Consider the following 25124-nt stretch of genomic DNA (forward strand, 5'->3'; position numbering starts at 1 on the left):
ATTGAATTTCTCATCCACTCCTGCTCCATTCTTGGCTCGGTCCTTACTACGAGTACAGTACCTTCATGAATGAACATTTACTGTCTTTGTGAGCCCACTTTCAGTTCTCAATAATTGGTTACATCTTTCTACCCGCCGTACCAGGCAGGTCTGCTGGCTCTAGATTTAGCTCCGAAATAACCTACCGCGGAGCTTTGCTCGGTCTTTCCTACCCTACCGAAAACCTTGTCGAAATTTAGTCCATACATTGACGAGTAGTCCGACAGACAGGTCAACAAACAAGCAGACATAACTCTTTTCCTTCAAGATTCCATGCGTCGAGTCGTTGTAACAGGCTTAGGAGCAGTCACACCTTTGGGGGTAGGTGAGTACATCTCGATTCGAAATCGAATCCGCCCGCGTCTTCTCCGCGGCGTCCCTTCAACCGGTCTCCACTCGTGGCATGCCCAAAAGGGAAGGTCAAGTACAACTTCAATTGCTTGCCCAGGAGGGTAGTTGCACACGAAAGCGGGACCCAAGCCTTCCCTTTAACTTTTTTTTTTTTTTTTCGTTAGCTAAGCTGAGACGCAGGCATCCGTCGAACATGGAAACGCCTGTTAGACGGTCATTGTGGCATCGTCAATGTCGTGCATCGCGATGCTAGGTTCAAGGACGTGCCCTGTCAGGTTGCTGCCGTTGTGCCGCAAGGGGCTCGAAGCGAAGGCGGATGGACGGCTTCGGAGTGGTTAAGCCGAGACGTGAGTATTGCTCTGGCTATTGCATAGCCCCCAACTGATTGTCTGTGGCAGGATGAGCGCAAGATGGCTCGATTTGCGCAGTACGCAATGGCTGCTTCGGAAGAGGCTCTAGAAGATGCCGGCTGGATGCCAACAACTTTTGAACAGAAGGAAGCAACGGTACATACTCGAAGTCAAGCCTTCCACTGGTGCTGTTTTTGTTTTACTAAAGTTATCATGTCTAGGGGGTATGTCTCGGATCGGGTATTGGTAACTTTGATGAGATTTACGACACGGTGATGGCGTATGAAAAGGGTGTGAGTGTCCTTGTTGAGCATCAAGGATAAACGTCAGCTGAAACTGTGCCAGGGTTATCGCAAAGTGTCGCCTCTGTTTGTACCCAAGCTGTTGATCAACCTCGGTGCTGGTCACATTTCTATGAGATATGGGCTCATGGTTGGCAGACATAACCTCCCTCCCATACCCTATCACGACTAACTTTACGTTTAGGGGCCGAATCACGCAGCGACTACAGCATGCACCACAGGCGCACACTCAATCGGCGATGCAGCCCGCTTCATTGCGTGCGGTGATGCCGATGTGATGCTAGCCGGCGGCGCGGAGTCTTGTATCCATCCTTTGGCGGTTGGCGGTTTCGCTAGGGCCCGCAGTCTGGCTACCAGCTACAATGACAACCCGCAGAAGGCTTCTCGGCCATTCGATGCGGATCGAGAGGGCTTTGTAGTAGGAGAAGGGGCTGCAGTGATGGTCCTAGAGGTAAAGCCTTCTTGGGATCACGTTGCCTTTACATCACGTTCTAACCCTGCTGCCAGGAGCTCGAGCATGCGAAGACACGAGGAGCTCGGATTTATGCGGAGCTCAAAGGATACGGCTGTTCCGGGGACGCGCACCATATGACTGCGCCCAAGGAGAATGGTGAAGGCGCATTTTTGGCCATGAAAAAAGCACTCAAGAACGCAGGGCTTTCGCCCTCCGCTGTCGACTACATCAATGCTCACGCTACTTCAACAGTTGTGGGCGATGCAGCGGAGAATAGTGCCATCAAAGCTCTGCTTCTCGGTCCAGGTGGAAAGCAGAAAGCTGTAGAGGTCAACATCAGCAGCACCAAGGGTGCTGTTGGCCACCTGCTTGGTGGTGCTGGCGCCATTGAGGCTGCCTTTGTCGTTCTCGCAGTCAATGAGGTAGGCGTGTTCTTCTCGCACTCGAACAAGCTTTGTCATGGAAATACTAACAGTGCGATTCAGAACATCATGCCTCCAACAATTAACCTGGAGCGGTTAGCAGATGGATTCGATTGCAATTATGCCCCGGGTGAGGCGCAAGAGCGCCGTATTGACGTGGCTTTGACGAACAGCTTCGGATTTGGAGGGACCAACAGCAGTTTGTGTTTCTCGAGCCTCAACTACTAGGTGAGGTGTCTCATCATATTGTTGTGTGGTCTTTTTGCATAGATGCTGCACTGTATCAATAGCATGTACTTTAGCGTGGACATGTCATACTTCGTCAGCGGCAGAGAGCCATGTCCGCCTCTCATCAAGATATGATGCCGAGGTACCTGGCACATTCAGGTTATGAAAGTGTATTTTATATATGATTACTTGATTCTAAGTCATCAGAATCGTTTAGATGATATGGTGGTTTGTGTTACGGAATGCCCTTGATCTATGCCTGGTGTTTGGGACTGGTCAATAGTTCAGCTCTTTCTTCTCCATGAATTTAAAGTCAATTTCAATAAGCTTCAGACAAGTAACACTTATTCTCCAAGCCTGAATCTATTGTACACCTCGCGATTCCACCAAGTCAAAGAAGCAGGGATTCCTTCACCAGTCCGCGCACGTGACCCAACCCTATGCGGGAAACCCCCTCTCTCTCCCCGGCCCCGGACGTAGCCTCGATCATCGCATCGCAAGCACTACAGCTGCTGCTGTTTCAACGCTACGCCGTGCTGGGTTGTCGCAACACGCCCCCTCCTTCCGATCAGTCGATCAGCTCTCGCACCGAACTTCTCTCCTTAGACACGATATAAGTTACCGTCTCATCTCCTCAAAACCCACCCTTTCGTTCTTTACATGAATGACAACGTCCCGCCCCGTCGTCACCCTCTCTCTACGCTTCGAAACCCACACAATACAATCAATCGTCCAATTTTGGAAGGAAGGCCACGGTAATAGGGAACGAAATCACCAGCCGTGGTCGTGGTCGCGGGTTTCATATCGCATTACTTATTGAATCAGCCCTTTCCCGGGGGCTCGTTTGCTCGAGTTTACAAATCATGGCTACTTCTAATAACGGTGTGTACATCTTGCTTTGCTGCTCTCTCTCGTCGCTTTGTTTCTGTGTGTGTGTATGTGTGTGCGGGATTATAATGGAGGAAGAGAGAGGGCAAGAGGAAACAATACCTCGGGATGGAAAAGCTATTGAAGGCGGAATCTCACTCGAGAGAAGAAGAATATTGGGCTAATTTCTCGTGACTCACCTTTGTACTGTGCGCTGCAGCCCCTTCTGTCGCATCATCATCAACAACAACAACAACTGCTGGCAGTTTTGTTGATGCGTCCGGATATAAATTCTCCGAGAAGGATGTGAAACCCGGGAAGATCAAGCTGAAGAAGTCGGCGAAGCTGGGGGGTAGGAAGAAGGCTGATGGTATGTTTTTTTCCCCTTTCTTTCTTTCTCGGTTCCTGTGTTGTTCTTGTTTCTGTCTGGGAAAAGGGTGCGCTGCTCTGGATTCCTGAGGCGGAGGGGAGGATGGAGATATCAACTCGAGGCAGAAGAAGACGTTGGGTTTCCTATTGGAACTACTAGAAGAGAAGATGCTAATGAAAACCCTCTTTCATGCGATGACAGAACCCCCCGCCTCACCCGGCTCATCCCCGATTCTTCCGGAGATCGACGAAAAGACTATGGCCGCCTTCCCGACGGGCAAGCCGCGAGAAGAAGATCATCTGGAGACGGTCATCTGTAAGACCTGCAAGAGGCCGGTCCTCAAGCAGAATGCCGTGGAACATATCCGCGGCTGTATTCGAGCGAAGCAGGAGAAGGCACGCCAGCGGAAGGAGGCGCGCGATGCGGCGAATCGGGCCAAGGCCGGCGATAAGGATGATACCGAGGAGGTGGGCGTGGGCGGCGCCGGCGGTGCGGGAGGAGGACCCGGCGGGGAGAAAGGGGAAGGTGGAGAGGATTCGTCGATGAAGGGCCAGAAGGGCGCGAAGAAGAGCGCCGTCAAGGGGATGGCGGCGGAGATCGGGGCGAAGAAGGGCACGAAGCGGAAGACGGAGGCCGGGGATGGCGACGACAAGGATAGCAAGGAGCCCAAGACGAAGAAGAAAAAGAAGGAGGAGCCCAAACCGAAGACCGCAAAACCGAAGGGTCCCGTGGATGTCGAGAAACAGTGCGGTGTTACTCTGCCGAATGGGGCCCAGTGCGCGCGCTCTTTGACTTGTAAGAGCCATTCGATGGGTGCGAAGCGAGCGGTCCCTGGACGTTCGTTGCCATACGACATGTTGCTGCAGGCGTATCAGAAGAAAAATCAGGCGAGGCAGCAGAGTAAGTTTCTCTTTCTTCTGCTCGAGTCGGAATGAGTGAAAACCGTGGGGCTAATGCACTTTTGACAGAGGCTGCTATCGATGCCAACGCGCCGCTGCAGGACGAGCAAGATAATAACGGTCCGGTCGACTCGGATGAAGAGAAGGATGCCGTGATGGCGGCGATCACGCGCTCACATCCACATCCCCTTGTCAGTCACACCTTGATCTCGACCAAGAAAAAGTACCAGTATGTGCGCATCAAAGAGATGCTGTCGCATGCTCTGGGCGGCTCGCGCGGTGGTGGCCTCTTCTCGACCGGCGACAACACCTCATCTACGCCTTCTCTGTTTTCCGATGGGAATCTTTTCACCCCCGTGGACGAAGTCGACATGGCTTTACCGGTCTCTGCAACTGTGCCGGATAATGCGACAGATGCTGATACGAAAACTCCGGCCGCACCTGCGCCCAAGAAACTTTCCGTGGCGGCAAGCTCGTGAGGTCTTGGTCCAGGCAGGTGCGTGGGCGAATGGTTTATGAATTCAGTACTTTTTCCGTGTTGAATGGGTTCTTCATGTTGCTGCCCAGTGGTATTTAAGGGGTTACAAAACGGCGATGGGTCAGCAGTTGGAGGCATGGACGGGTTTGGTGACGGCGTTTTAAGGATGATTCAACTTTGCTGCGCTCTTTTGACTTCTGTGATGATATGATACCCCGTGTTGAGTGTTTGGATGCATGCATTGTTGCTTTACTTGGTGTACAGTTGTGTCCAAAATGGGTTGACGTGTGATTTGATAGAGATTCCAATGCAACTTCACATCAAATATTGTCAGTCAGTAATGCTTCTTAGACCTTGCCAATATTACGAAAGTTTCTTTGATAAGTTGTGCCAGATGATTACCCGAAGGCTACTGAGAATCTATACTGGTGGCATGTCAGTGACTGCCTCAGGCCACAACCGCGATCTCCGCCGAACGGCGACAAAAGCCCGCCCACCCACCTAATTGAGCTCAATGCGCCTGCCCTTTCTTTCACCTCACACTCCTTTCTTTTAACACCGCGCAAAGCTCCGCGCGGCTTTGCAGGCGAGGCCTCGGTCCGACCTCAATTCTTCTACAACTCTCAACCTACTTTCAACTCTCTACAGACAGTCCAAAAGAACCCCATCGCCCGCCCATCTCAACTCCGATCCGTCCATTGTCGAGTCCACCTCACTCGATTGAATCTGGATCCCGCCTCGCCCTTATTACCTACCAACCTACCTACCTACCTACCTACCTACGCACCCACCACCCCGCACTCCTCTTCATCCAGCTGCAAGATGGGAAACTCCGTTCCCGACCTCGACGCGGTCGGCGTGAAAGCCGAACCGGAGCTGGCCGACATGCTCCGGCGCGAGGTCGCCAGTCTTCTGGGGCGCAACAACCTGAACTTTCCCGGAGCGCAGCCGGTCAGTTTCGCGACGCGACATCTTACCGAACTCCAACGGGAGGACTACTATGTCTGCGAGAAGACGGATGGCATCCGGTGCCTGATGTACTTTGCGCACGGGGAACCGGATTCGGACACGCCGGAGGTGCACTACCTGATCGACCGCAAGAACGACTACCGGTGGGTGCCGGGGCTGCACTTTCCACTCCCCGGCGATGACAGCTTCCGACAGTTCCACGTGAATACGATCGTGGACGGTGAGCTCGTGAACGACACCTACGAGGACGGGACGCAGCAGCTGAAATTCCTGGTGTTCGACTGCCTAGTGCTGGACGGGCAGCCGCTGATGCACCGCACGCTCGACAAGCGGCTAGCCTATTTCAAGGAGAAGGTGCTGCGGCCGTACAACGCCATGTATCGCAAGTTCCCCGAGGAGATCCCGCACCGCACGTTCACGGTGGAGGACAAGTCGACGCAGTTCAGCTACGGGATCGAGATGATGTTCCGCGAGATCATTCCCAAGGTCAAGAAGATTCACGGCAACGACGGGCTGATCTTCACGTGTCGGAGCACCCCGTACAAGATCGGCACCGACGAGCACATCCTGAAGTGGAAGCCGCCGGCGGAGAACACCATCGATTTCCGCATGAGGCTGGAGTTCCCGCTGCTCGAGCCGGACACTGACGAAGAGGCCGAGGGGGTCACGGAACCGTACGCGGACTACGACGCGATGCCGATCTTCCATCTATTCGTGCTGCTGCGCACGAACGAGTACCAGCCCTTCGGGGAGATGTTCGTCACGCCGGACGAGTGGGAGGCGATGAAGGCCCTGGGCCAGCCGCTGGATGACACGATCGTCGAATGCGCCCAGGATGACCAGGGCCGGTGGCGGTTCCATCGGCTGCGGGATGATAAGTCGGACGCGAATCACATCTCGACGGTGCATAAGGTTCTGGAGAGTATCCAGGATCGGGTGACGGAGGAGGACCTCATCCGCATGGCTCCTGCAATCAAGACGGCGTGGAAGAAGCGTCAGGCGTTGCAGGAGGAGGAAGCTCGGAAACGACACCGACAAGCTCCTGGGGGCGGTGGACCCCCGAACGGCCAGAACGGAATCAAGAGGAAGTTCGAGGAGTAATTGTCTTTCTGTTTTGTGTTCTTTTTCATCTATTTAGTCTGACTCCCGCGGGCCGATGAGCTCCTTACTACTCATGACCTTGGCGGGGCAGGTTGGCTGGCCGGTTGATTTTGGTTTGCGAGGCGTTAGGTGCTGGTGGGTGGTGTGTGTGTATGTGTTGAATGCGTGCTGGTCAATTCCTCCGGGTCCCATTTCTCTCCGGCCCGAATGCATTCTTACTGACTTATGTTTGTGTTTCTTTTTTTTCTTTCATTTCAGTCTTCTGTGTATACAAGAACAGCAACCGGCCTCGATGTCGCATGTTGCACCAAGGGATAAAGCGAATGGATGGAAAATTGTATAGACTCACCCCCATATCCCCTCCCTCCCGTGGGCGGCCAGGGTATAGAGTAATGGAATGAGACACATTTACAAAGGAAAGGGTTAAACAGCCCAAGAGACGAAAAAAAGAACGAAATAAAGCCGCGCGTATGTTTTCATTCCACAATCGAAACGAATTTCATGCTATGCGTCTTGCTTTCCACCGGTTGTCTTTCCAAGTCACCACGCTACTCGCTGGATCTTGACCGGAAATCCTTTCCTTCAGAGGAGGACTGGTTGGTAATTCTTTAACCCCTCTGACGATCCTGGTTGAAAATGTCTTTTCCTGGTGTGCGTGTGGACTAGACATGTACTGCATATTATGTTCATGTGCAGTTATAGTTGTAGGTAGTTTCTCGTATGAATCTGTTATGTTGTTCTGGCCGGGTTACCTATTCCGGTAATCGAATGTGTAGGATCTGATCTAGAACCATCCCTTTCTTTCAGGTTCACCCCCTCCCCCCGCCCTGCCCCGTGCAGGATCTGTTTTTCGTCTGATTTCATTTTTTTCTGTTTGGTTGGTGGGTGCGAGGCTGTCTGAGGAGAGGATGGGGGATGGGGGATGGGGATACGATACGGTGCTAGGGAGGGGAAGATCCACTACGGAAGTAGGTCCTATCTCCCTCTTTTCCCCTTGCTACATTGTATGTATGCTGCGTTATGACATCAGTGGATATGGGACATGCATGTACATGTAAATGTAGATGTACAGCACGCATTATGCTGGATGGTGAAAGCTGGAGGTGTTGGTGGTGGTGGTGTTGCGAATGGTTGCGAATGGTTGCGAATGGATGAATGGATGATTATGGTGAGGGGGGTAGAGTTGATGAGTGACATCAACAGGACTAGTCGAAGGATGGCGTCTTCTTCAAAGTCAACGAACTTTTTTTCTTTTTCTTTTTTTTCCCCCTTTTTTCTTGTTGGGGGCTTGCTATCGGAGGCAGGACGATGAAGGCCAAAAAAAAAGAGGGTTTGACTAGAGCATATGGTGGTGGTGGTGGTGCTACTGCTGCTGCTGAAGCTGTCGATCATAACTGCAAAGGATGATCTGCTTTGCTTGTTTTGTTTTTCGTTTCATTTTTCTTCATATATATATATACAGCTTTCTCCAGAATGATGGGGGAGGGATGGAATGTGGGGGATGGGGGGACTCGGGGAGGGAAAGGCAGGTAGACCTGGTTCATCTTGCTCGGTTTGGAGAGCTGTCTGTCTCTATGTTTGATTCTACAGGGCGCAGTGCACTACAGTACATGGTAGCATTGGGTGGGAGGGAGGGAGGGAAGGGATTCCGGAATGAATCATGGATACAGTAGTGCTGGACTACTGGAAAGGGACAATGCAGTTGCAGTCATTTTCTGGAGTATGTATACCGAGTGCGCAGTATACTCAGTACTACCTACCATACGGGGAAAAGGGGAGGGGGAAGGAGGGAGGGAGGATCAGCTTTGGTGGCTTGAGAGAAGAAAATGGAAATAGAAATCAGAGACTTGTACTGGGTGTTGCCACTCATTGAACACGGTTGACTTCACAGATTCCCGGTGGAGTTCTCTTTGTTACTGAGTATCTTTCTAGAAGGATGGGGGAGAATGGAACATGTCCTATGCATGTACATACTATACTGTACACATACTCCGTGAGTGGACTCGTAAGTCAACATACTCAGACATTATCGACTATGCTTCAATTCCAGGGTCCCTTTCATCCATCTGGCATCCTTCATACCCTGAGGTAGTAGTGACTAACGTTACGATATACTGTCCAGTCCGTCCCCTTGTTTCGCTTTTCCCCACAAAATGCACACGTACGTTTCTCCATCCGCCCTGGCTGAATCCTTACCCCATCGGGTTTTCTCCATCCCTTGGCGACCCGGTTTTTTTCTTTAATTGTTCACTCCAATTTATCTCTCTTTTGCTCAAGTTGCTCGTCTCCTCCCCCGGAAGAAGCTCAGCTCTTCCCCGGGAGTTCTCCCGCCCTGTCCTGTCTTGCCGTCCCGTCGTCGTGGCAAGCATGCAGCCTTCAACCCACCCTTTGGACCGAGTCGCTGGGTGAGGCGTCCCCAGCCCTGAACCTAGTCGGGATTCTCGATTCGAGGTCCAGGAGAAATAAATAGTACAAAGGATCGAGCATGGGGATTATCCACTGTCCGTGTAGAGTCCACTAATCCGCATTGGAATTCCATCTGTCGTTTTCAAAACACTCGGGCGACTTCCCATCCCCAACAGATTCACCCCTGCAACTAGTTACTACTACTACTACTACTACTACTACTACACTACTCCTTCAACGAGTAGTTGTGCTTCCTAGTATACAGTTGAGTGTACTGTACACTGCTGGCGTCGAGTGGCTTGTTCGCCCTGCATTCTGTCGCCCTCCTAATCCTTCTTTCATTTGCTCATTGTTCTCTGTCAATGGGGGTTTAAAAAGCATCTCCCCCTACCCTATGAACCCAGTATCTTCCGCTAAACCAGACACTGCTTGGAACACTACTTGCGACAACAGCTACTCCTATCACTGTTACCATCTTTAATTCACTAAATGAGGTAAGCAAGTCATTTACTTTCCATTGACAGGACTGCACCCCGGGAATCCTTTCTGCCTCGGCGAATTTCGGAGCTCCAGCATGTACTGTATACCCCCGGAGCTTCCCTCTCGGCCCTACGGGTCCTCGTCTGCCGAATTGTCACGACGAGTTGCCATGTGCCCGCCTACCATCAGCTATTACTTATATCTACCTTGACCCACGCCTTTGTAGATATACTTCTTGCTAATACCTCAATTGCAGTGCTATCAAGTTTAGCAACTTATAGCAACCTTCCTCCATCCAGAACAGACCCCAAGAAACAACCACCTCTGAACCCTGAACTACATACACCCTGAACTGCAACCCCGTTAAACCATAGCAACAACACCACAACCACCACAGAACAGCATAATACAAGGCACAAAATGGCCAACACGTCCCCGCAACGTCATCGTCCTACCCTCATAACTCCTGCCTGTTCCTCCACATTCCCTCAGGACATCTCCGCCGCCATCCTCTCCGCCGCCAACCACATCCCCAAGTCCATCGCCGTCGAGTCCGCAGCCCGGACGGCGAGCGCTACCGGCGCAGCAACCCCAATAACGAGTACAGGGCTCCTGGAGGTGCCCATGCCTCCTCCTCCACCCCCTCCGTCGCCGGTCGAGACGAGAGCGCTATGGGGCCGGTGATTCCAAACCTTTTCTGTTTTTACAAAACTCAGACAATAGCGCGCAGGGGCTCTGTCCTCCCTCTCGCCCTATTGCAAGAACCCGGTTCAAGCTTGGTTCTGAACCCCCCCACGTGGACCCGGCTACAATATCGTAAGGGGGGGGGGGGGGGGGTGCGGGTGCATTCCAAACCGTGCAGGCTTCCTTGGTGTTCTTTTTTTTCTTTTTGGTTAACATTGGTTGTTGCGTGTTGGGCTTTTCGGTTGTTTTTCTGGTGTCGGTGGGTCAAAACCTTGCGCTTTTTCATCGCTTTTCGGAGGTGGTGTCTTCTCCTGGTCATGGGATTTTCTCTTTTGGTCTTTAGTATGGAGTGGGGCGGGGATTGCTTTCCTATTTTCGAAACCTGGTTTGTTCTGTTGTATTATCTCCCATTGGGATGGAGATGGTGTGTATATTATGGGGTTGGGGTTGGGGGCGGGGATAGCTTTGGATGGTACTCATGTCAATGGAATGAGATTGATTGACCAAAAAGCGTTTGGTGCAGCGGACTTGAGTCAGAGTGTTTGTTTTCTTTTTTTGCTACTGTGCACGACTGCTCGGGTCTATTGACCTTTGGGAAAATGGATCAGTGCCTGATACATCTACTCTATATGCTGTGGTATAGTTGTGAGGGGGCGAGAGACAGGAAATAATCTTGGATATTCGATGATACTGTATGGGATGAGATCACACTTTGTCATTTGTTGAGGTGAATAAATCATTTTCTAATCTATCCCCCTCAGAGCAAACGTGCATTCCATCCAATCATGAGGATCAGCCCTGATGGTGAACGCGTTGCAGATCCCCAGACTCCCGGTCACATGCAGAGTGGGAGAGGCGCATACAAATCCACATAATACGGCTATGAGTACCTGCAGCCCGAGACCCGATGACGCCATGGTTCATCATTGTCGACATGGCAGAAGACCGACCTCGGTACAGTACATCTGTAGACGGTATCGTGATGGTAGCGTCGGGGTCTAGCCTCTACGCGACTGCGGTAGTTCTTCGTATGCTGCAGGGCGCTAACTACCCTAGCTATAACTTAGTAGGGTAGCGTGCATGCAAAACCAAGGGGCCCATCCCGGATTCCGATTCGGTTACCGCCGACTCTCTTACTCATACGCTTTTCTGTTCGGCGTTCAGGATTTGTGCTGGCGAGCCTCGGCAGGGCCGAGTGAGCCCACAGGGCAGTGCGGTGGAAATAGTACTCGTGACTATTAAAGCTTGTTTCCCCTTTGAAAGATGGACCTCGGCTTGGAGCCTCTGATCATGGTCCTCTCACGTGACCATATTGGGGAGGATTGACCGTCCTGAACAGAGGATGTTGTGCAGTCAAACAAAGAGCATGAATCAAGACTGCGGCTGCTGAGATTCTCGGCGAGCCTGCGAGAGTAACTCTTCCGGGTCAAGGTACTGGTCGTGATTTGGATCCCGCGTGGGATCCTCCCCCGTAACCTCCGGCTCTCCCTCCATGCCTCCCATCTCGATATCATTAACATTACCATTATCGTCACCATCGCCATCACCATCATCGTCATCGTCGTCATCGCTCCCCACCTCTCTCTCGACATCCTCACCAAGCCGGGTGTACAGCGCCTCCAGCTCGGCCATCGCAGCCGCATCACCCTGCAACGCCAGCTCATTCAAGCGCTGGATTTCTGCTAGCTGTTCGTCGGTGCGCGCCCAGCCGAGCGCCCGCCCGCCCATCGAAGATGCATGGTCCGACTGGATCCGCTTCGTGCTGAAGACGGTGCGCACCGTGTCGGTCTCTCCCTTGCTTCGCTTCAGACTGGCCAGACGTTCGAGGAACCGCATTTGGTTGCTTGCGGGGTGGTTGGGGGCACGGATAATCCCGGTTGTTGATACGGTGGGCGTAAGGCCAGCACGGGGGTAGTCAGACTGCCCAGGGCTACGGTATCCCCCTTCATCTGATCCCGATGCTGCTGCTGCTGCTGCCACCGCCGTTGTCGCCACCGCCGAGGATTGGCTAGCGGAGATGAGATTGGCTTTGCGGCCTAAAATCTTAATGCTGGGGGCGGCGAGGAGGTCGTAAGTGTGTCCGTGACGGAGAGGAGTGTCGGATTGCTCTGTGCGGTGGGTACCATACGGGTCGTGCGGTGCAGTCTCTCCTGGTTGTTCCTCCGCTCCTCCTCTCCCTCCTTCGTCTGGACGAGCAAAGATCAGGTCGGTGCCGAGTTGATCGGCCCACGTGCCGCTGAAGATTTGGTTCTGGTATGATATTATGGGATTTGGGGTGTGAAGCCCAAGGATTTGTAGGCCGTCGGATGGGGACTCCACATGGGTGAACTCAGCGGCATCGGGTTCGTCGGAGATGTTGGTGGCTGTTGCTGATGCTGATGAGGCGGCGGTCGCGGAAGGTTGTCGACGGCGAGGAGGTCGAAGTGGGCCGTGGAGAGACGTGAGGTCAAGGGTGAGGTAGACGGTCTAGGTGGTGGATAGGTGTCAGAAGCAGAATGAAAGTGAAAAGATTCGAAGAAAAGAGGCTGGAAAAAAAAAACAAGGCAGGGGAGGGATGCCAAGGCGGACCTCAGTTTCGGTGGGATGATATTCATATTCATAGTCGGAGTCGATGTCTGAATCGGGATGGGGCTGGTCCACTAACATGGCCGGATCGACCGGGATGGGCGGAGGAAGCGACATGGTGTGGTTGGTTGATAGTATGGACAATCTGTTCCCTGAAGAACCGCGAGTTGATGAGAGTAGTATATCCATCAACCATCAACACATGAATAAGTTTAGAACCGGCATATCAAAGCGGTGAGTCCGGAATCGGTCAGTCTATAGGTCATCGCGGGCGGCTGCCCGATTGGGGTAGAGATCTATGTGTAGTCAGTTAACTAGACGGACTGTGTAGTCATCATCGGCTCTTCTTCTCGGTCTGCTTATCATTTCCACCAAGTAAACTCATTCATGAGCATCTTTCATCGCAGCTTTCATCGCATCTCTCACCGCATGATCCAGCTGATCATCTACTCCAAAGTCAACTCTCAGTGACTGACTTTCTTAAGTCTAACTGGTTTCAGCCTTGACTAATCGCATTGACGAATGACTGCTGCATTGCATCATCATTCCCTTGGCTCTGCTTTGGGCCTTAGGCTTGTTTTTGTTGTCTTTCTTGCTCTCGCTCTCGCGCTCGCTCTCTGACTTATCGCTCCATCATCCCCACTCCATCATCATCATCATCATCATCATCATCATCATCATCATCATCAATAATCAAGTCTCGACTTGAGCAGGAGAGTTAAGTAAGTAGCTCGACTGGTGGCATTGTTGATCATCATGGCTTTTCATCATCATCACCATCGTCGTCATCACGACAGCAGTGATAGCAGTAAGTGAATCCCGTTTCCATTCATGTGTCTACAATGTTATTTTCTCTCTCCATTCATTGTCACCGGCTCACCGCGGAACGGGCATTCCTTCTCTCCACCTGCATCCGTCCGTCTCCCCCTCCCCTTTATGATCTAATCAGTTGTCCCTCTTTCCCATCTTCCCATTCGTCCCGAGTCACCGATGCCCTGTTGTTCTCAGCCCTAAACCAACCCATATATGGCGATCCTCTTCATATCCGGATGTCCCCGGATGCGCCGCCCTGGCTCTGCCCTACCCGGCAAGCTCCATGACCAACGAAGAGCCCTGACTCCATTCCTCAATTTCTGTTCTCGAACCTACGGACCTGGTCCGGCTGACGGATCATGGCCGCGTTTCCCTCGGCTTCTTATAGTGTCTCCCCTGCTGCCCTGGCGCCTAGCTCTGGGTCTGGCTGCTCGGTTTGATTACTCTTTGTCTTCCTCTATCCTCCTCTGCTTACTATTATTACTCTCCTCCTCGTCGCTGCTCTGTGCCTCCTCCCCTCTCAGGACTCATGATCTTTCATCCCCTGTCAACCCTCTCGATGCGTTCGCATTGATCGCTGAGCCCGATCCATCCTCGACAACGTCTGCTACTTTCCCGAACGGGCAACTGGTCACGCACCCTTTGTCGGCCACAGCCCATCGTGATCTCGAAGATCAAGTTCGCGATCAAGACAAGGTCAGGTCGGTAGCCTTATCGACCAAATCGCATTCGCAACTCGCCGACCCAGCCGTTTCTGCGAGTGTCGGTCAACAGATGGTGCGCGCAACCACCGCAGCGATTTTCACTCTATCCTCATTGATTGCCTATGTCGTGATCAACAGTGTCGCTCGCGCTGTTAATCCGTCGGCCTTCATTTGGTACGAGGAAGATCAGGACGAACGTCGCTGGATTTCGTCATCTCCGTCCTGGCTAGACCGGAAAGCTTGCCGCTGGTTCGGCCTATGTGGGACCGCCCACTTTCGCTTGGTGCGCCCCCGCTTCGGCCACCGCAAGGCCGTCGCGGCGGCTGGCCAAGGGTCCAACGAAGACTTCTCCGCCTGGCGTGCCGCCCAATTCAATGACTCCGCCCATCCTGAGGCTGCTTGGGATGAGGCGGAACGCTCCCGCCGCGAAATCCCGGACTATGTCTTCCAGTATGCGCCGCTGGTTCATTTGTTCTCCGATGAGCAATTCTGGCCCTGCGATATCGCCGAACACCTGTACCATATCACACCTATGCTCAATTATACCCCCGTCCAATCGTATTGGGATCATCCCACTCTAAATGACCTGGATCAATTGAACCAGTGGCAGGATGGGCACAATGTGTTTCTCACCAGCAACGACAATGTCGAGCATCGGCCTTCGTGGATGGAAGGCGACAAGAATATCCCTGACAATCCTGATAGTGATTTGGAAACGTCTTGGCCTGACTGGGATGCGCGGGTCGATGGGCCCATCCCGAATGACACACCTGGCGACCGAGCCCAGTGGTACGATTCAGCCCATGCCCTCCGTGAAGGAGATAACTTGGAAGGCGGCGACAATGATGCTGAGTGGTCGCCTGAGAAACTCGGCTATTTACGCCCAGAGGATCTACAACAAGATGAAGGTTTGCGGGACGAGTTGCGCAAACGTTTTGGTGGGGAGCCCATCCATGTTGAGACTACGGGCGGGCGCAGCAATGCGCCAGCCATCCTGCTGGTCATGGACAAAGGCAACGGCATTGTGGATGCTTTCTGGTTCTTCTTCTACAGCTTCAACCTTGGCAACGTGGTGTTGAACGTACGATTCGGCAACCATGTTGGGGACTGGGAACACTGTCTTGTGCGCTTTCATAATGGCCGACCCAAGGCCCTCTTTTTCAGTGCCCACTCAGCGGGAGAAGCATACAGCTACGAAGCCGTCGAGAAAATCGGCCAACGGGTAAGCCATAATTAAACCCCATAACTTCATTCAGCCCCGGATCGTTAGTCTCTTCCACTAACCGTGAGCCAGCCGGTCATATATTCCGCCCTTGGCACCCATGCTATGTATGCTACTCCTGGCGTGCACGCCTACATCTTGCCTTGGGGCTTGCTGCACGACCAGACCAATCGCGGTCCATTGTGGGACCCGCTCTTGAACGTGCACACATACACGTATGACTTCCCCAGCGACATGCTCCGGGCCTCGACTGTCAGCCCCTGGGCGCCTATTGAGTGGTTCTACTTCAATGGGCACTGGGGCGACAAGTTCTACCCGTTGGGCGATGAGCGCCAGTACCGATTTGCGGGTCAGTATCATTACGTGAACGGGCCTTTAGGCCCGCGCTTCAAGCATCTGAATCGGCGCAAGGTCTGTCAGCAATCTGACGACAGTCCTTGCGTGATAAAAAATTACATTGGTGAACAGGCTCGCCCTCGCCGCTGGGCAAGTGCGGGTGTCGGAAACCCGGCTGAGCATCCGCGTAATTAGAGGCTGGTGTCGGATGTCTATTTCTACTGTTCGGTTTCATGATTATTTCTGCTACTGCCATTTTGGCGGGACTATATACCCCTGCATGTTTTTATCTGCATGATTGCATTGATGACTGGCGTTCTGTTCGAGTCTGGGCTGGAAACCAACGAACTACGAGGCGATGATAGACACGAAAATCACGGAGTACGTACCACTAACCATTTACCTACATGATATACATCATTGTGTTTGTCCTGGCCGGGGATCATGAGTGGTGGAGTCACGGCCTGGTCGTTGTTATTATCTTTTATGTGTATTTCGATCATTTAGTACATATTGGTGTGGCTGGATGGTTGTGGTGCTGAATAGAGTCATTCTGCAAATTTATCTCCCAATCAAGAGCATCATGCTGAACAGGTCAAACAGGTTCAAGTTGATGCATGCGTTGGGGATTGAGCTTTCAAACCTTAACAACCAGCACATCTGCCAAGTTTGGCAGTTATTCTGTTACTCTGCTGCTTCGGGACGACCAGCTGGCCAGTCCCCATAACCTCAAGAGATTTTCGATTTCATTTCCGATAATTCCACCTACCCAGGCTGAAATCCACCGCTCCAACGGTCAAGCTCCCTAAGTACGGAGCAGGAGGAGAGCGGGGGGCGGGGTGGAGGGGAATCCAGGAGCCTTGTATTGGCCCACTGGAGAACTGTAGAGCAACGCGCACACCCCGCGGCGTACTAGTATCAAGGACACCATACCTTAGATTATCCAGTCCAAGAATGGACTCATGGAACCTTTGGAACTTGACTTGTTGGACTGTGCTAGCCCCGAAACTACCTACCTACCTACCTACCTACCTACCCAAGCCCGATCATAAGCCAACGGACTGTGCCCAATATGTCTGTGGCGACTCTCGTTTGTTTGACGAGCGATCTTTTGTCTCTTCAATGCTTCCATGGGGGAGGGGGGTAAGAGGAACTGTGAGGTTCGCGGGCTGCTATAGCACACCACGTCAGCCGACTACTCTTTCAGCCCTATGCATCCGTAGCTTCTATGAACTGCATGGGATGGGGCAGGTTTTTCAAAAGCGCCTTACATTCACAGGAAGTTATGTTTGTGTGTTGCACGCGGCGATCATAGATCATAGATGCCAGCCCTGAGCTGAGAGGTTGAACGGTTACCGAATTGGGAAGGAGGTATCTGGGTCCGTTATCATTCAGGGATCATGGATCAATGCGTTGTATACCACCAGGGCCTGGCTTCCCTCGCAGAGTTAGCCTTACATCCCGGCCGTGGAAAACGGCGGGTTTTCGCTCTTTGGAAGTGAGGGAGGGTTGTTGCGAAGGATGCAAACAGAATCCTAATCCCGTAGGCTACTGCGTGCTATGTCTAAATGGAATTTAGCAGGTCACAATGGAAATGCTTGTTATGGAAGGTTACTCGCTACAATCATATAAGATGGAGAAATTGCAAAGCAAGCTAAGTATGGGCAGGCAGGCGGGGGTAGTACCATGAAGCAGAGGGAAAATGAAATAAGATCGACTCATCGCAGGCCACTCCAAGGTGGCGAAATGACGGAAGGGAAAGATCAGCAACCACCCAGGTTTCGTCCAGCAACACGAAGGGAATAGGTTCTAGGGGTTCCCCGGATTAAGATGAAGAGTACAAACAGCGCTGGGATCAAATGAGTAGCAGCTTGTAAAGCAGCAGGTCGCCTCATGTTCCGAGGACGATCCTCCCCATATGGGAATGAGATTTGAACTTGACCATGGGCCAGGAAATAAAGAGAGAAGCCAGAAGGAACGACTGGACCAGAAAGAACATCATCTAGACAGGCGACTGGCCGTATCAGAACAGCCCAACCGTAAAACAATAACGCCGGATACACACACTCACACACACACACACACAAGGTGAAAGAAAAGGCTGAAAGGGTTCTCGAACGATATAAGCAAGACGGGGTAATGGAAAAGCCGCAAAACACCCAACCAAAGAACAGAACGCCAAATGGAATCGCAATCCATGAACCAGACCAAAGAATGATGAAAACAACAAGCATTACCATGTCCGTCAGACTCCCCCAAACTCTCAAACTCCGCATCCTAGGAAAAAGCCGAACCGGTGGGTTGGACCCTTCTCGGTTCGGACAAGCCGGTTGCCCGATGAAGGTAATCTAGATATATCACTGAATAAAATCAAACCCAGCCTCAACTGAAGAGATCAACCGTCGATTCACGCTCTCGTAGATCGCTTCCGAAGACCGAATTCGGCTTCCTGAAGTTCGCGGATCAGACGAAGACTCTCAGCATCCGGCTCGTCGTCAGCCGCACGCTTCGTGGGTTTGTTGGTTTGGCCCGGGGAAATCGAGGCTGCAGTAGCACGCTCGCCTTTCTTCTCATCCATCGGCCAGAAGCTCTTCTTCGCATTATGTGATGACGAGGGCCGTGACACTGATTTCTTGGTCCCCGACGATGGGCCGGGAGTAGACCTACGTACACCAGTACTTGACGCGCCGAAGGATGAACGACGTGCGCTGGGCGTGTGCGTCGTCGACTTGCTCGTTTTGATCACATGAACTTCAGGTATATACCGGTCGACCTGGCGCGGCTGACGGGAAGAGTGTCGCGAGCTAGATGTCGGCGTGTGGAGAATCACAACATGCTCTCCCTCACCATCTGCATAATCGTTGGGAACGTCGGTATCGTCCGCCAACGAGGTCGGTGGTGATACGAGCGTAGCCGTGGGCTTAGAAGCAAGAGCAGAGTTGGCCTCGTTTGTCACCACGGTGTCGGACTGAAAGGCAGGCGGTGATGCGTATGAGGTCTGCCCGAGCTGGGCCTCCTTGTCCGTTGCGGCTTGTTGTGGAGAATCTTGAACCTCGTGAGGGAGGTCGGCATATGGGTCATGGAGGTCCAGATCTTTAGAAGCATGGCCGACATGGTCATGTACATCCAGCACAGCGTGGTCTCTGCTACCAAAATGGAGCGGCCGAGACACAGGAGAAGTGCTTTCTTGCTTCATCCGTTTGCTGACACCGGAGCCGATTCCTTCCTCATTGGGACGTGGTCGTTTCACAGAAGCCGCGGCTCGTGGCTTTGCTCGTTCTTGAGCTTTGATGGGATCAATTCTTCCATACTCATCATGGATACACCGGCGCTATGGTCAGTTAGCATATGTATATCACGAGATGCAGAACGGCGTAACGAACCTTGCTCTTCCGACAGTCGTCACAGGCCTTGCTCCGGCCTTTCTTTCCGGTATTCTGCCCTTCAGGGCTGAGTTCGTTAAGCCTGTTGGTTGATGCATGCGGGGTGCCCACGGTGATCAATGACGCTTCGAAGCGATCCATATTCCTACTGACGCCATTGTCCTGAAGACCTGCTTCCGATGCAATGGCCGCCAATGAGTTCAGAGCAGACGCTGCATCATGCGCCGGCGAATGGACCCCAGTACCGAAAGCACCCATGGCTGTCTGTTTGGATGCTAGGCTATCATTCTGTTCGTCCTTGTGATGGCAGCGGATTCTGCGTTTGCGACAAGCATCACATGCAACCCGTTTGGGACCGAGCCCCGAGCCCCGAGGTGCTGTTCGAGGCTTAGGCGCGGGCTCCTCTTTGATACCTGCGTTGGCGCTGGAAAGACTCGTGGGTATATGGGAATCCGTGATCAAAGGCACATTGGAATTGGAACTGCTCTTGTTGCTCGATTGAATTGCCAGGTCCTTGAGTGGCTCCGGGAGTCGCTGCACAGCCTGTCGCTCTGCATAAGTACGTTGGCTGTCCACGTTGCGCTCTGAGCGACGACTAGGCCTTCCAGCTGGCTTTTTCTCGACAAGGCTGAGTTTTGGGTTGCTCTCGATCACGCCGGGGTGAGTCCACTGAGGTGCTTTCTCGTTTCCACGCTTCCATGCAACCCATATCCCAAACTGCTTAGCAACGTCGACTGGATCGCCTGGCGTCTTCGGTATTGATCGTTTGACTGCATTCCTAGCATCCATCGTTACCCCTTCCACGAGGTAGGACCCAGCGATCAAGGCGGTACGCAGAAGGTACTTTGCAAGGTCTGGTAGACCTTCCAACTCTGCTTGTGAATAGAAGCGTGAATTATGATAAGGAGAGCCTGGCGGGGCAGTGTTCGTCCTGTCCCCGAATTCATAGTATATGGGATAGTCTCGATGAAAGCGATAATTGTCGTCCTGTGCAAATGCGTCGAGAACGCCCTGGGGAACCGGGTCTTCCTCGAGGTACTTCAACGCAGTATACCACTGAATCTTCTGGAAGAAAGGATACCGGAACTTCCTTGGTACCTTTGTGTCCTTCTCAATGTTTGCAATCTTGATCTGCATCCCATAGTTCAGCCTCGTCAGGAAATTGCCACCAATGACCAGGCTATTCTCCGGAGTCCAAACAGCATGGATCCAGCCGGAGGGAATTAACATTGTGTCGCCTTCAACAAGGTCCACGCGGTAGCATTCCTTGGTTTGGTCACCGAGAAAGGTGGTATCCTGTGCGGGCGAATTGCACCATTCCTCATATTTCTTCAAATGCTTGTCCGTAGGCGGGATGAAGAAAAAAGTCTTCTTGCCTTTCAAAATATGATAGTAGACGGACGACCCGCCAAAATCAATATGAAAGTCGGTGTAACAGTCGGCCACAGACATCAAGCAGTAGAACTGTACTTTTGGGTAATCTCCCACTGCTTGAAGTTCACGGGGCCAGACTGAATCCTGCAGATCCAGATCACGAACCACTTTTGGTCGTCGGATGAGTCTGCCCAATGGACTCTGTGAGACTTCTAAGCTGATGACATTTCGCACTACTTTGTCACCAGTGCTCTCATAGTAATCAGCCCATTTTTGCATGGTCCATCTCTTGTCCTCTCCTTGTTGAGATTTGACATCGATGACTTCGACTCTCTCTTCGGGTCCGTAGAGCTCGGCCACTTGTCGAACCGTCAAGCCTTGTGGTATCACCATGTCCAGTTGATCCTGGCCGCAGTCTATGACTTGCTCAGGGCTTTGCTCACCCGCATCGAGATGATCTAAGAGTTCATCAAACATCTCTTGCGTGGGCGCTTCCTGCGCTAGTGCGTCCAAGTCCGGAGGTAGCGTCGGGACCGAGTTGCGAGTATTCCACTCGGCAGGGATGACTATCGGTTCTGTCATGCCACTGCCTCTTTCGAAGTACTCGGCCGTGATGAGCTCCGGGCGCATGCGGGGGAAATTCTCAGGGAGGAACCGGATCTTGCCTTGGCGAATAGGTTCAATGTAATGATGTTCTAGTGAGTCTGTTGCAGCTTTGACAAGCCCTTGGTTCAGACCAGCATAGTCGATTGCGGTACGGGCGCGAGATGACTTGCGAACAAATGTCGTCCGTCCATGCGAGGGTCCACAGGCGCGGCAAATGAACTTATCCACAGTCCGCACCTCTCTATCATTTTTGAACCCAGCGCAGACGATATGAAACCAGCGCTTGCAGCCGTCGCAACTAATCCACGTCACATCACCCTGCTCTCCGGTGTCGATTGGTATGCGGACGAGATTACAAGCAGCACAGCTAGCCTGACCTGACTCCTCCGACTCCGTGTCGTCTTCCGTCTTGGGAGGCAGGTCCGTCGGCATCGGTCCTGCATGGGTACTGCGCATAACATCGGCAGCCTGAAGATTGGATTGTGTGCCACTGAAGATGTGTTTATTTGCTGAACCCCAGTGATCATCCTCCGCAACCTCTTCATCCTGCCAGAGTATCGGGGGGAGAGTTGAAGAACTGGTGTTAGGTCGCAAGCCCTGTATTGTTGGTCGCGCAATGGCTGCTGATCCATCGGACTGTGACCTCATTCGAGATGGTGGAAGAGCGCTATTGCTTGAAATATTGTGGGTAGAGATTTCGGTGTGAGCGGCCCATGATCCCACTGCGGACCCAATTCTATCGAAACGCTGTGTTTCACTTCCGGCGTAAAGAGCGTGCTCATCTATGCTGACTCGTTTGGCGGGCTGCATGGTAGGCTGGAAGTTGGGTCGGGCAAAGTTCAATAGAAGCTCTGCATCCGTCTTCATGCTATCAAGCACCGCAGAAGAATTTGCATCGTGCACGGGCAGCGACCGGTGGGAATGGAACGGCGATTGATCTTTTTCTGAGCGCGGTCGCTTGGCGGGACGTTCGGAGGATTCAATGGGTTCGGGAGGGAAAAGCGACAATGCGTGTGTCGAGTTTTGAGAAGGGGGACGGTAGGAGAGAGGTGCGAAGGTAGGGCTGGTGGCTAGAGCGATGGTCGCGAGAGCGTCGATGGTCGAGCTCGATCTGCCATGACTCGGTCGATGAGTAGCGGGATGATCTGCAGCATGATAGCCGGCATGGTTCGGGGGGTATTGGTCACGATCGGAGGCAGCCACCCTGGCGATGCTGCGGTCAATCCATGAGGCTCGGATGTCGGAGGTTGAGCAGGGTGAAATCGGCTCGACGGCGCGTCGCGGAGGTGAGGGAGTGCGGTAACGCGGTGGTCGAGTCCCGAGATGGGTAGAAAAGGATGTTGCACTAATCATAATGAGGCCTGGAAATAGAAAATCGAGCGGGAAAGGAGCGAGAAGAGGCCCGGAGGAGAGAAAAGGTGCTTGCGGCAGACGGGTGCGAAGCGGGGATATTTGACCACACGGGCTAAAGACGGGCCACCGCAGGCAAAGAGAAAGTCATTCCTGGCAGAATGGGAAGCGCACGAGGAATAATGAGATGAATATAGAAGTCCGAATGGGAAGGTTGGTGGAGGAGAAGTGGTGGGGGGAGACGGAGGAGAGAGGAAGTCGACGGAGCAGAGTCGCACGGCGGAGGTTGAGGGGGGAAGTTGAGCGAGCCTCTGCCGACGGGCGGGAGAGAGAGAGAGCGCGCGCGCGCAAGAAAGCAGACGACGGAAGAAAGCTGCACTACAGTAGGGTGCGGAGCGGAGACAGAAAACGGCGAATTCGAGAAATAGAAGATAAAGGAAAATTAGCGATTGAAAAGTTGCGCCTCAAGATAAGGCCGGAGAAGGAGGAGGAAGGAGGAGGGGTTTGGCAAGGGACGATGGGCGGCGATGGAGGCCGAGAGGAGAGGAGAGGGGAGGAGGAGGAGGGAGTCGCCGGACGGAGGAGGACGACAAGGCGCCCGGCGTAGAGACACACAGAGAAAGAGAGTCCTCTGCTCTCTGCCTCAGGCAGTAATCCTACCTACAAAAGTATTGTTGTTGTACTCCTTCCTAGTAATCGTTTGCGGCACCAGAATATGACTATAGAGTATTTTAACACAATACAAATTGGTTATATCCTAACTCTGAAGCCAAACAAAGATCCTATTGCATCTTTTCTATTGTTATGAGAGCTGTAGGAAGTGAACTATCATCAACTCCCATTAAAAGTGAGGCTCCTCCTCCGAGGCGACTAATCCCGATCAGGCAAGGCAGCCCAGTCTCCCGAACCTCGTGCTCATCGCGGATATTGCTTCCCTCTCTCTTGCTCCTCTCTTGCCTACTTCCTCTCTCCTCCTTCTCATATAGCTTCCTCCAGACCCACGTTGGGTATCTGACTCGACCTTGATTCCTTCTTTCACGTCTTTCTACAGCATCTACTGTCCCACCCGAGAATGAGCCGGAAGCTCGCCCCCGAAGCCAATCGGTAGGTTCTGTTCGAACAATTCTACCCCTCCCCTTCCGGTAGCCCGCCATAGTCTCCCGCTGCGCTCTTGGGCTTCAGGGGCCTTGGGCATGCGTTCTTGTATCTATCGGAAGGTTGGATCTGGTTGAAACTCTGACTAACGGGCCTCCAGGATTCTCTTTGTCAAGAACCTCAAGTATGCCTTTCCTCGCACTCGGAATTCCTAGAGCCCGCCTGTCGATCGTCGCATCGCCATTCAAACGGATATATTCCGCGACATATGATATCGTCAATCACGACATGAATGCTAACGATTTGGGTTTTTGTCTAGCTACAACGTAACAGCGGAGCAACTCTTCGACCTCTTTGGCAAATTCGGTCCCATCCGGTAGGCCTCTCCTTGACTCACGCGCCATCGTCTAAATTAGCGTCAACTCCGCAACTAACGCTGTCTCCGGCAGACAAATACGTCAGGGAATCGCAAACAACTCCAAGGGCACTGCCTTTGTGGTATACGAGGACGTTCACGACGCCAAACAGGCATGCGATAAGCTCAATGGCTTCAATTTCCAGAACAGATATCTCGTTGGTACGTTTTCTCCGTGCGGTGGGAACTCGGAACGGTCATCGGACGAGAAGGATTGCGCGGCTGACATTCGCTGCTCCGACTTCTAGTTCTATACCATCAGCCTGAAAAAATGCTTAAATCGAAAGAGGACCTGGCGGAAAGGCAAGAGAATTTGGAACGTCTCAAACAGCAGCATGGTATAGAATGACGTGATGATATGCTTTTTTTATCGCTTTCTCCGCATGCCCTTTGCCGGCAGCTGGTTGCGTGTTCACATGGGTTGGTTGTGGGGTTTTCGGCGTTTATTGTTCTCCTGTGGGTTTGATGATCGCTCTTATTCATTCATGGGTCTGAAAGGGTTGCCGGCGGGTAGAATGAATTAAACTCTGGCTTGGCTGAAGTCCGGAGTAGAAAGTGGTACAGAATGGGTTATTTCAGGCTGGGATCAATTCCGATGCACCGGCTAGTCACTGCTATCAATATAATCATTTCGATTGCCGGCCACTTGCGGCTGTTGCGGCAAACCTATGGAATGCGGCGTGCAGACGTCATTGTTATGTGTGAAGTTTGTAGCAATAATACCACCGTACTGTATCTACCTGGGACGTTTGAATGGATAGAGGTTTGTGCAGCTGAGGCCCTGGGGGCCCTAGGACCCCAGAATGCTTAGTCCATGTCTCCACGATCGCCCACCGGCTGCATCATACGTTGTCAGTGGAT

The 25124-nt window shown here is 52.5% G+C and overlaps 6 protein-coding genes across 6 annotated transcripts; 4 read left to right on the forward strand and 2 right to left on the reverse strand.

Annotated features, from left to right (window-relative positions):
• Window positions 1–18: 18 nt before the first annotated feature.
• On the forward strand, window positions 19–2329 carry ASPACDRAFT_120020 (putative beta-ketoacyl synthase (Cem1)). The gene is made up of 8 exons (XM_020196309.1): window positions 19–364; window positions 571–737; window positions 789–896; window positions 962–1033; window positions 1086–1172; window positions 1227–1493; window positions 1550–1918; window positions 1982–2329. The coding sequence occupies exons 1-8, from the start codon at window positions 313–315 to the stop codon at window positions 2144–2146; spliced, it is 1287 nt and encodes a 428-aa protein (XP_020056357.1). The 5' UTR covers window positions 19–312; the 3' UTR covers window positions 2147–2329.
• A 308-nt stretch (window positions 2330–2637) lies between these two features.
• Window positions 2638–7271, forward strand: ASPACDRAFT_1869986 (uncharacterized protein). The gene is made up of 5 exons (XM_020197941.1): window positions 2638–3028; window positions 3234–3383; window positions 3585–4283; window positions 4352–4743; window positions 5583–7271. The coding sequence occupies exons 1-5, from the start codon at window positions 3010–3012 to the stop codon at window positions 6828–6830; spliced, it is 2508 nt and encodes an 835-aa protein (XP_020056358.1). The 5' UTR covers window positions 2638–3009; the 3' UTR covers window positions 6831–7271.
• Window positions 7272–11771: 4500 nt separating this feature from the next.
• Window positions 11772–13082, reverse strand: ASPACDRAFT_43663 (TFIIIC subunit 6 family protein; the record flags this gene model as incomplete). Its single annotated transcript, XM_020201298.1, has 2 exons — window positions 11772–12866; window positions 12969–13082. 2 exons carry the CDS (start codon window positions 13080–13082, stop codon window positions 11772–11774), a joined length of 1209 nt encoding a protein of 402 aa, XP_020056359.1.
• Window positions 13083–13654: 572 nt separating this feature from the next.
• Window positions 13655–16645, forward strand: ASPACDRAFT_120028 (uncharacterized protein). The gene is made up of 2 exons (XM_020196310.1): window positions 13655–15704; window positions 15777–16645. The coding sequence occupies exons 1-2, from the start codon at window positions 14025–14027 to the stop codon at window positions 16233–16235; spliced, it is 2139 nt and encodes a 712-aa protein (XP_020056360.1). The 5' UTR covers window positions 13655–14024; the 3' UTR covers window positions 16236–16645.
• Window positions 16646–18447: 1802 nt separating this feature from the next.
• Window positions 18448–22756, reverse strand: jhd1 ([Histone H3]-lysine-36 demethylase; the record flags this gene model as incomplete). Its single annotated transcript, XM_020203599.1, has 2 exons — window positions 18448–19371; window positions 19424–22756. The coding sequence occupies 2 exons, from the start codon at window positions 22754–22756 to the stop codon at window positions 18448–18450; spliced, it is 4257 nt and encodes a 1418-aa protein (XP_020056361.1).
• A 979-nt stretch (window positions 22757–23735) lies between these two features.
• Window positions 23736–24952, forward strand: ASPACDRAFT_78950 (putative pre-mRNA branch site protein p14). Its single transcript, XM_020205293.1, has 5 exons — window positions 23736–23857; window positions 24009–24032; window positions 24168–24224; window positions 24298–24425; window positions 24512–24952. Exons 1-5 carry the CDS (start codon window positions 23826–23828, stop codon window positions 24610–24612), a joined length of 342 nt encoding a protein of 113 aa, XP_020056362.1. The 5' UTR covers window positions 23736–23825; the 3' UTR covers window positions 24613–24952.
• The last annotated feature ends 172 nt before the right edge of the window (window positions 24953–25124 follow it).

The sequence above is a fragment of the Aspergillus aculeatus genome (genome assembly GCF_001890905.1).
Source record: "Aspergillus aculeatus ATCC 16872 unplaced genomic scaffold ASPACscaffold_8, whole genome shotgun sequence".
NCBI classification, from domain to species: Eukaryota; Fungi; Ascomycota; class Eurotiomycetes; order Eurotiales; family Aspergillaceae; genus Aspergillus; species Aspergillus aculeatus.

Coding starts and splice junctions, on each gene's coding strand:
- ASPACDRAFT_1869986 (XM_020197941.1), top strand. Junction 4,284..4,351: donor AAATCAGGCGAGGCAGCAGA/GTAAGTTTCTCT, acceptor CACTTTTGACAG/AGGCTGCTATCGATGCCAAC. Junction 4,744..5,582: donor CTGCGCCCAAGAAACTTTCC/GTGGCGGCAAGC, acceptor TCCAGCTGCAAG/ATGGGAAACTCCGTTCCCGA.
- ASPACDRAFT_120020 (XM_020196309.1), top strand. CDS start 313: ATGCGTCGAGTCGTTGTAACAGGCTTAGGAGCAGTCACACCTTTGGGG. Junction 365..570: donor AGTCACACCTTTGGGGGTAG/GTGAGTACATCT, acceptor GCTGAGACGCAG/GCATCCGTCGAACATGGAAA. Junction 738..788: donor CGGAGTGGTTAAGCCGAGAC/GTGAGTATTGCT, acceptor TGTCTGTGGCAG/GATGAGCGCAAGATGGCTCG.
- ASPACDRAFT_78950 (XM_020205293.1), top strand. CDS start 23,826: ATGAGCCGGAAGCTCGCCCCCGAAGCCAATCG. Junction 23,858..24,008: donor CTCGCCCCCGAAGCCAATCG/GTAGGTTCTGTT, acceptor ACGGGCCTCCAG/GATTCTCTTTGTCAAGAACC. Junction 24,033..24,167: donor CTCTTTGTCAAGAACCTCAA/GTATGCCTTTCC, acceptor GTTTTTGTCTAG/CTACAACGTAACAGCGGAGC.
- ASPACDRAFT_120028 (XM_020196310.1), top strand. CDS start 14,025: ATGCGCCGCCCTGGCTCTGCCCTACCCGGCAAGCTCCATGACCAACGA. Junction 15,705..15,776: donor TCGAGAAAATCGGCCAACGG/GTAAGCCATAAT, acceptor ACCGTGAGCCAG/CCGGTCATATATTCCGCCCT.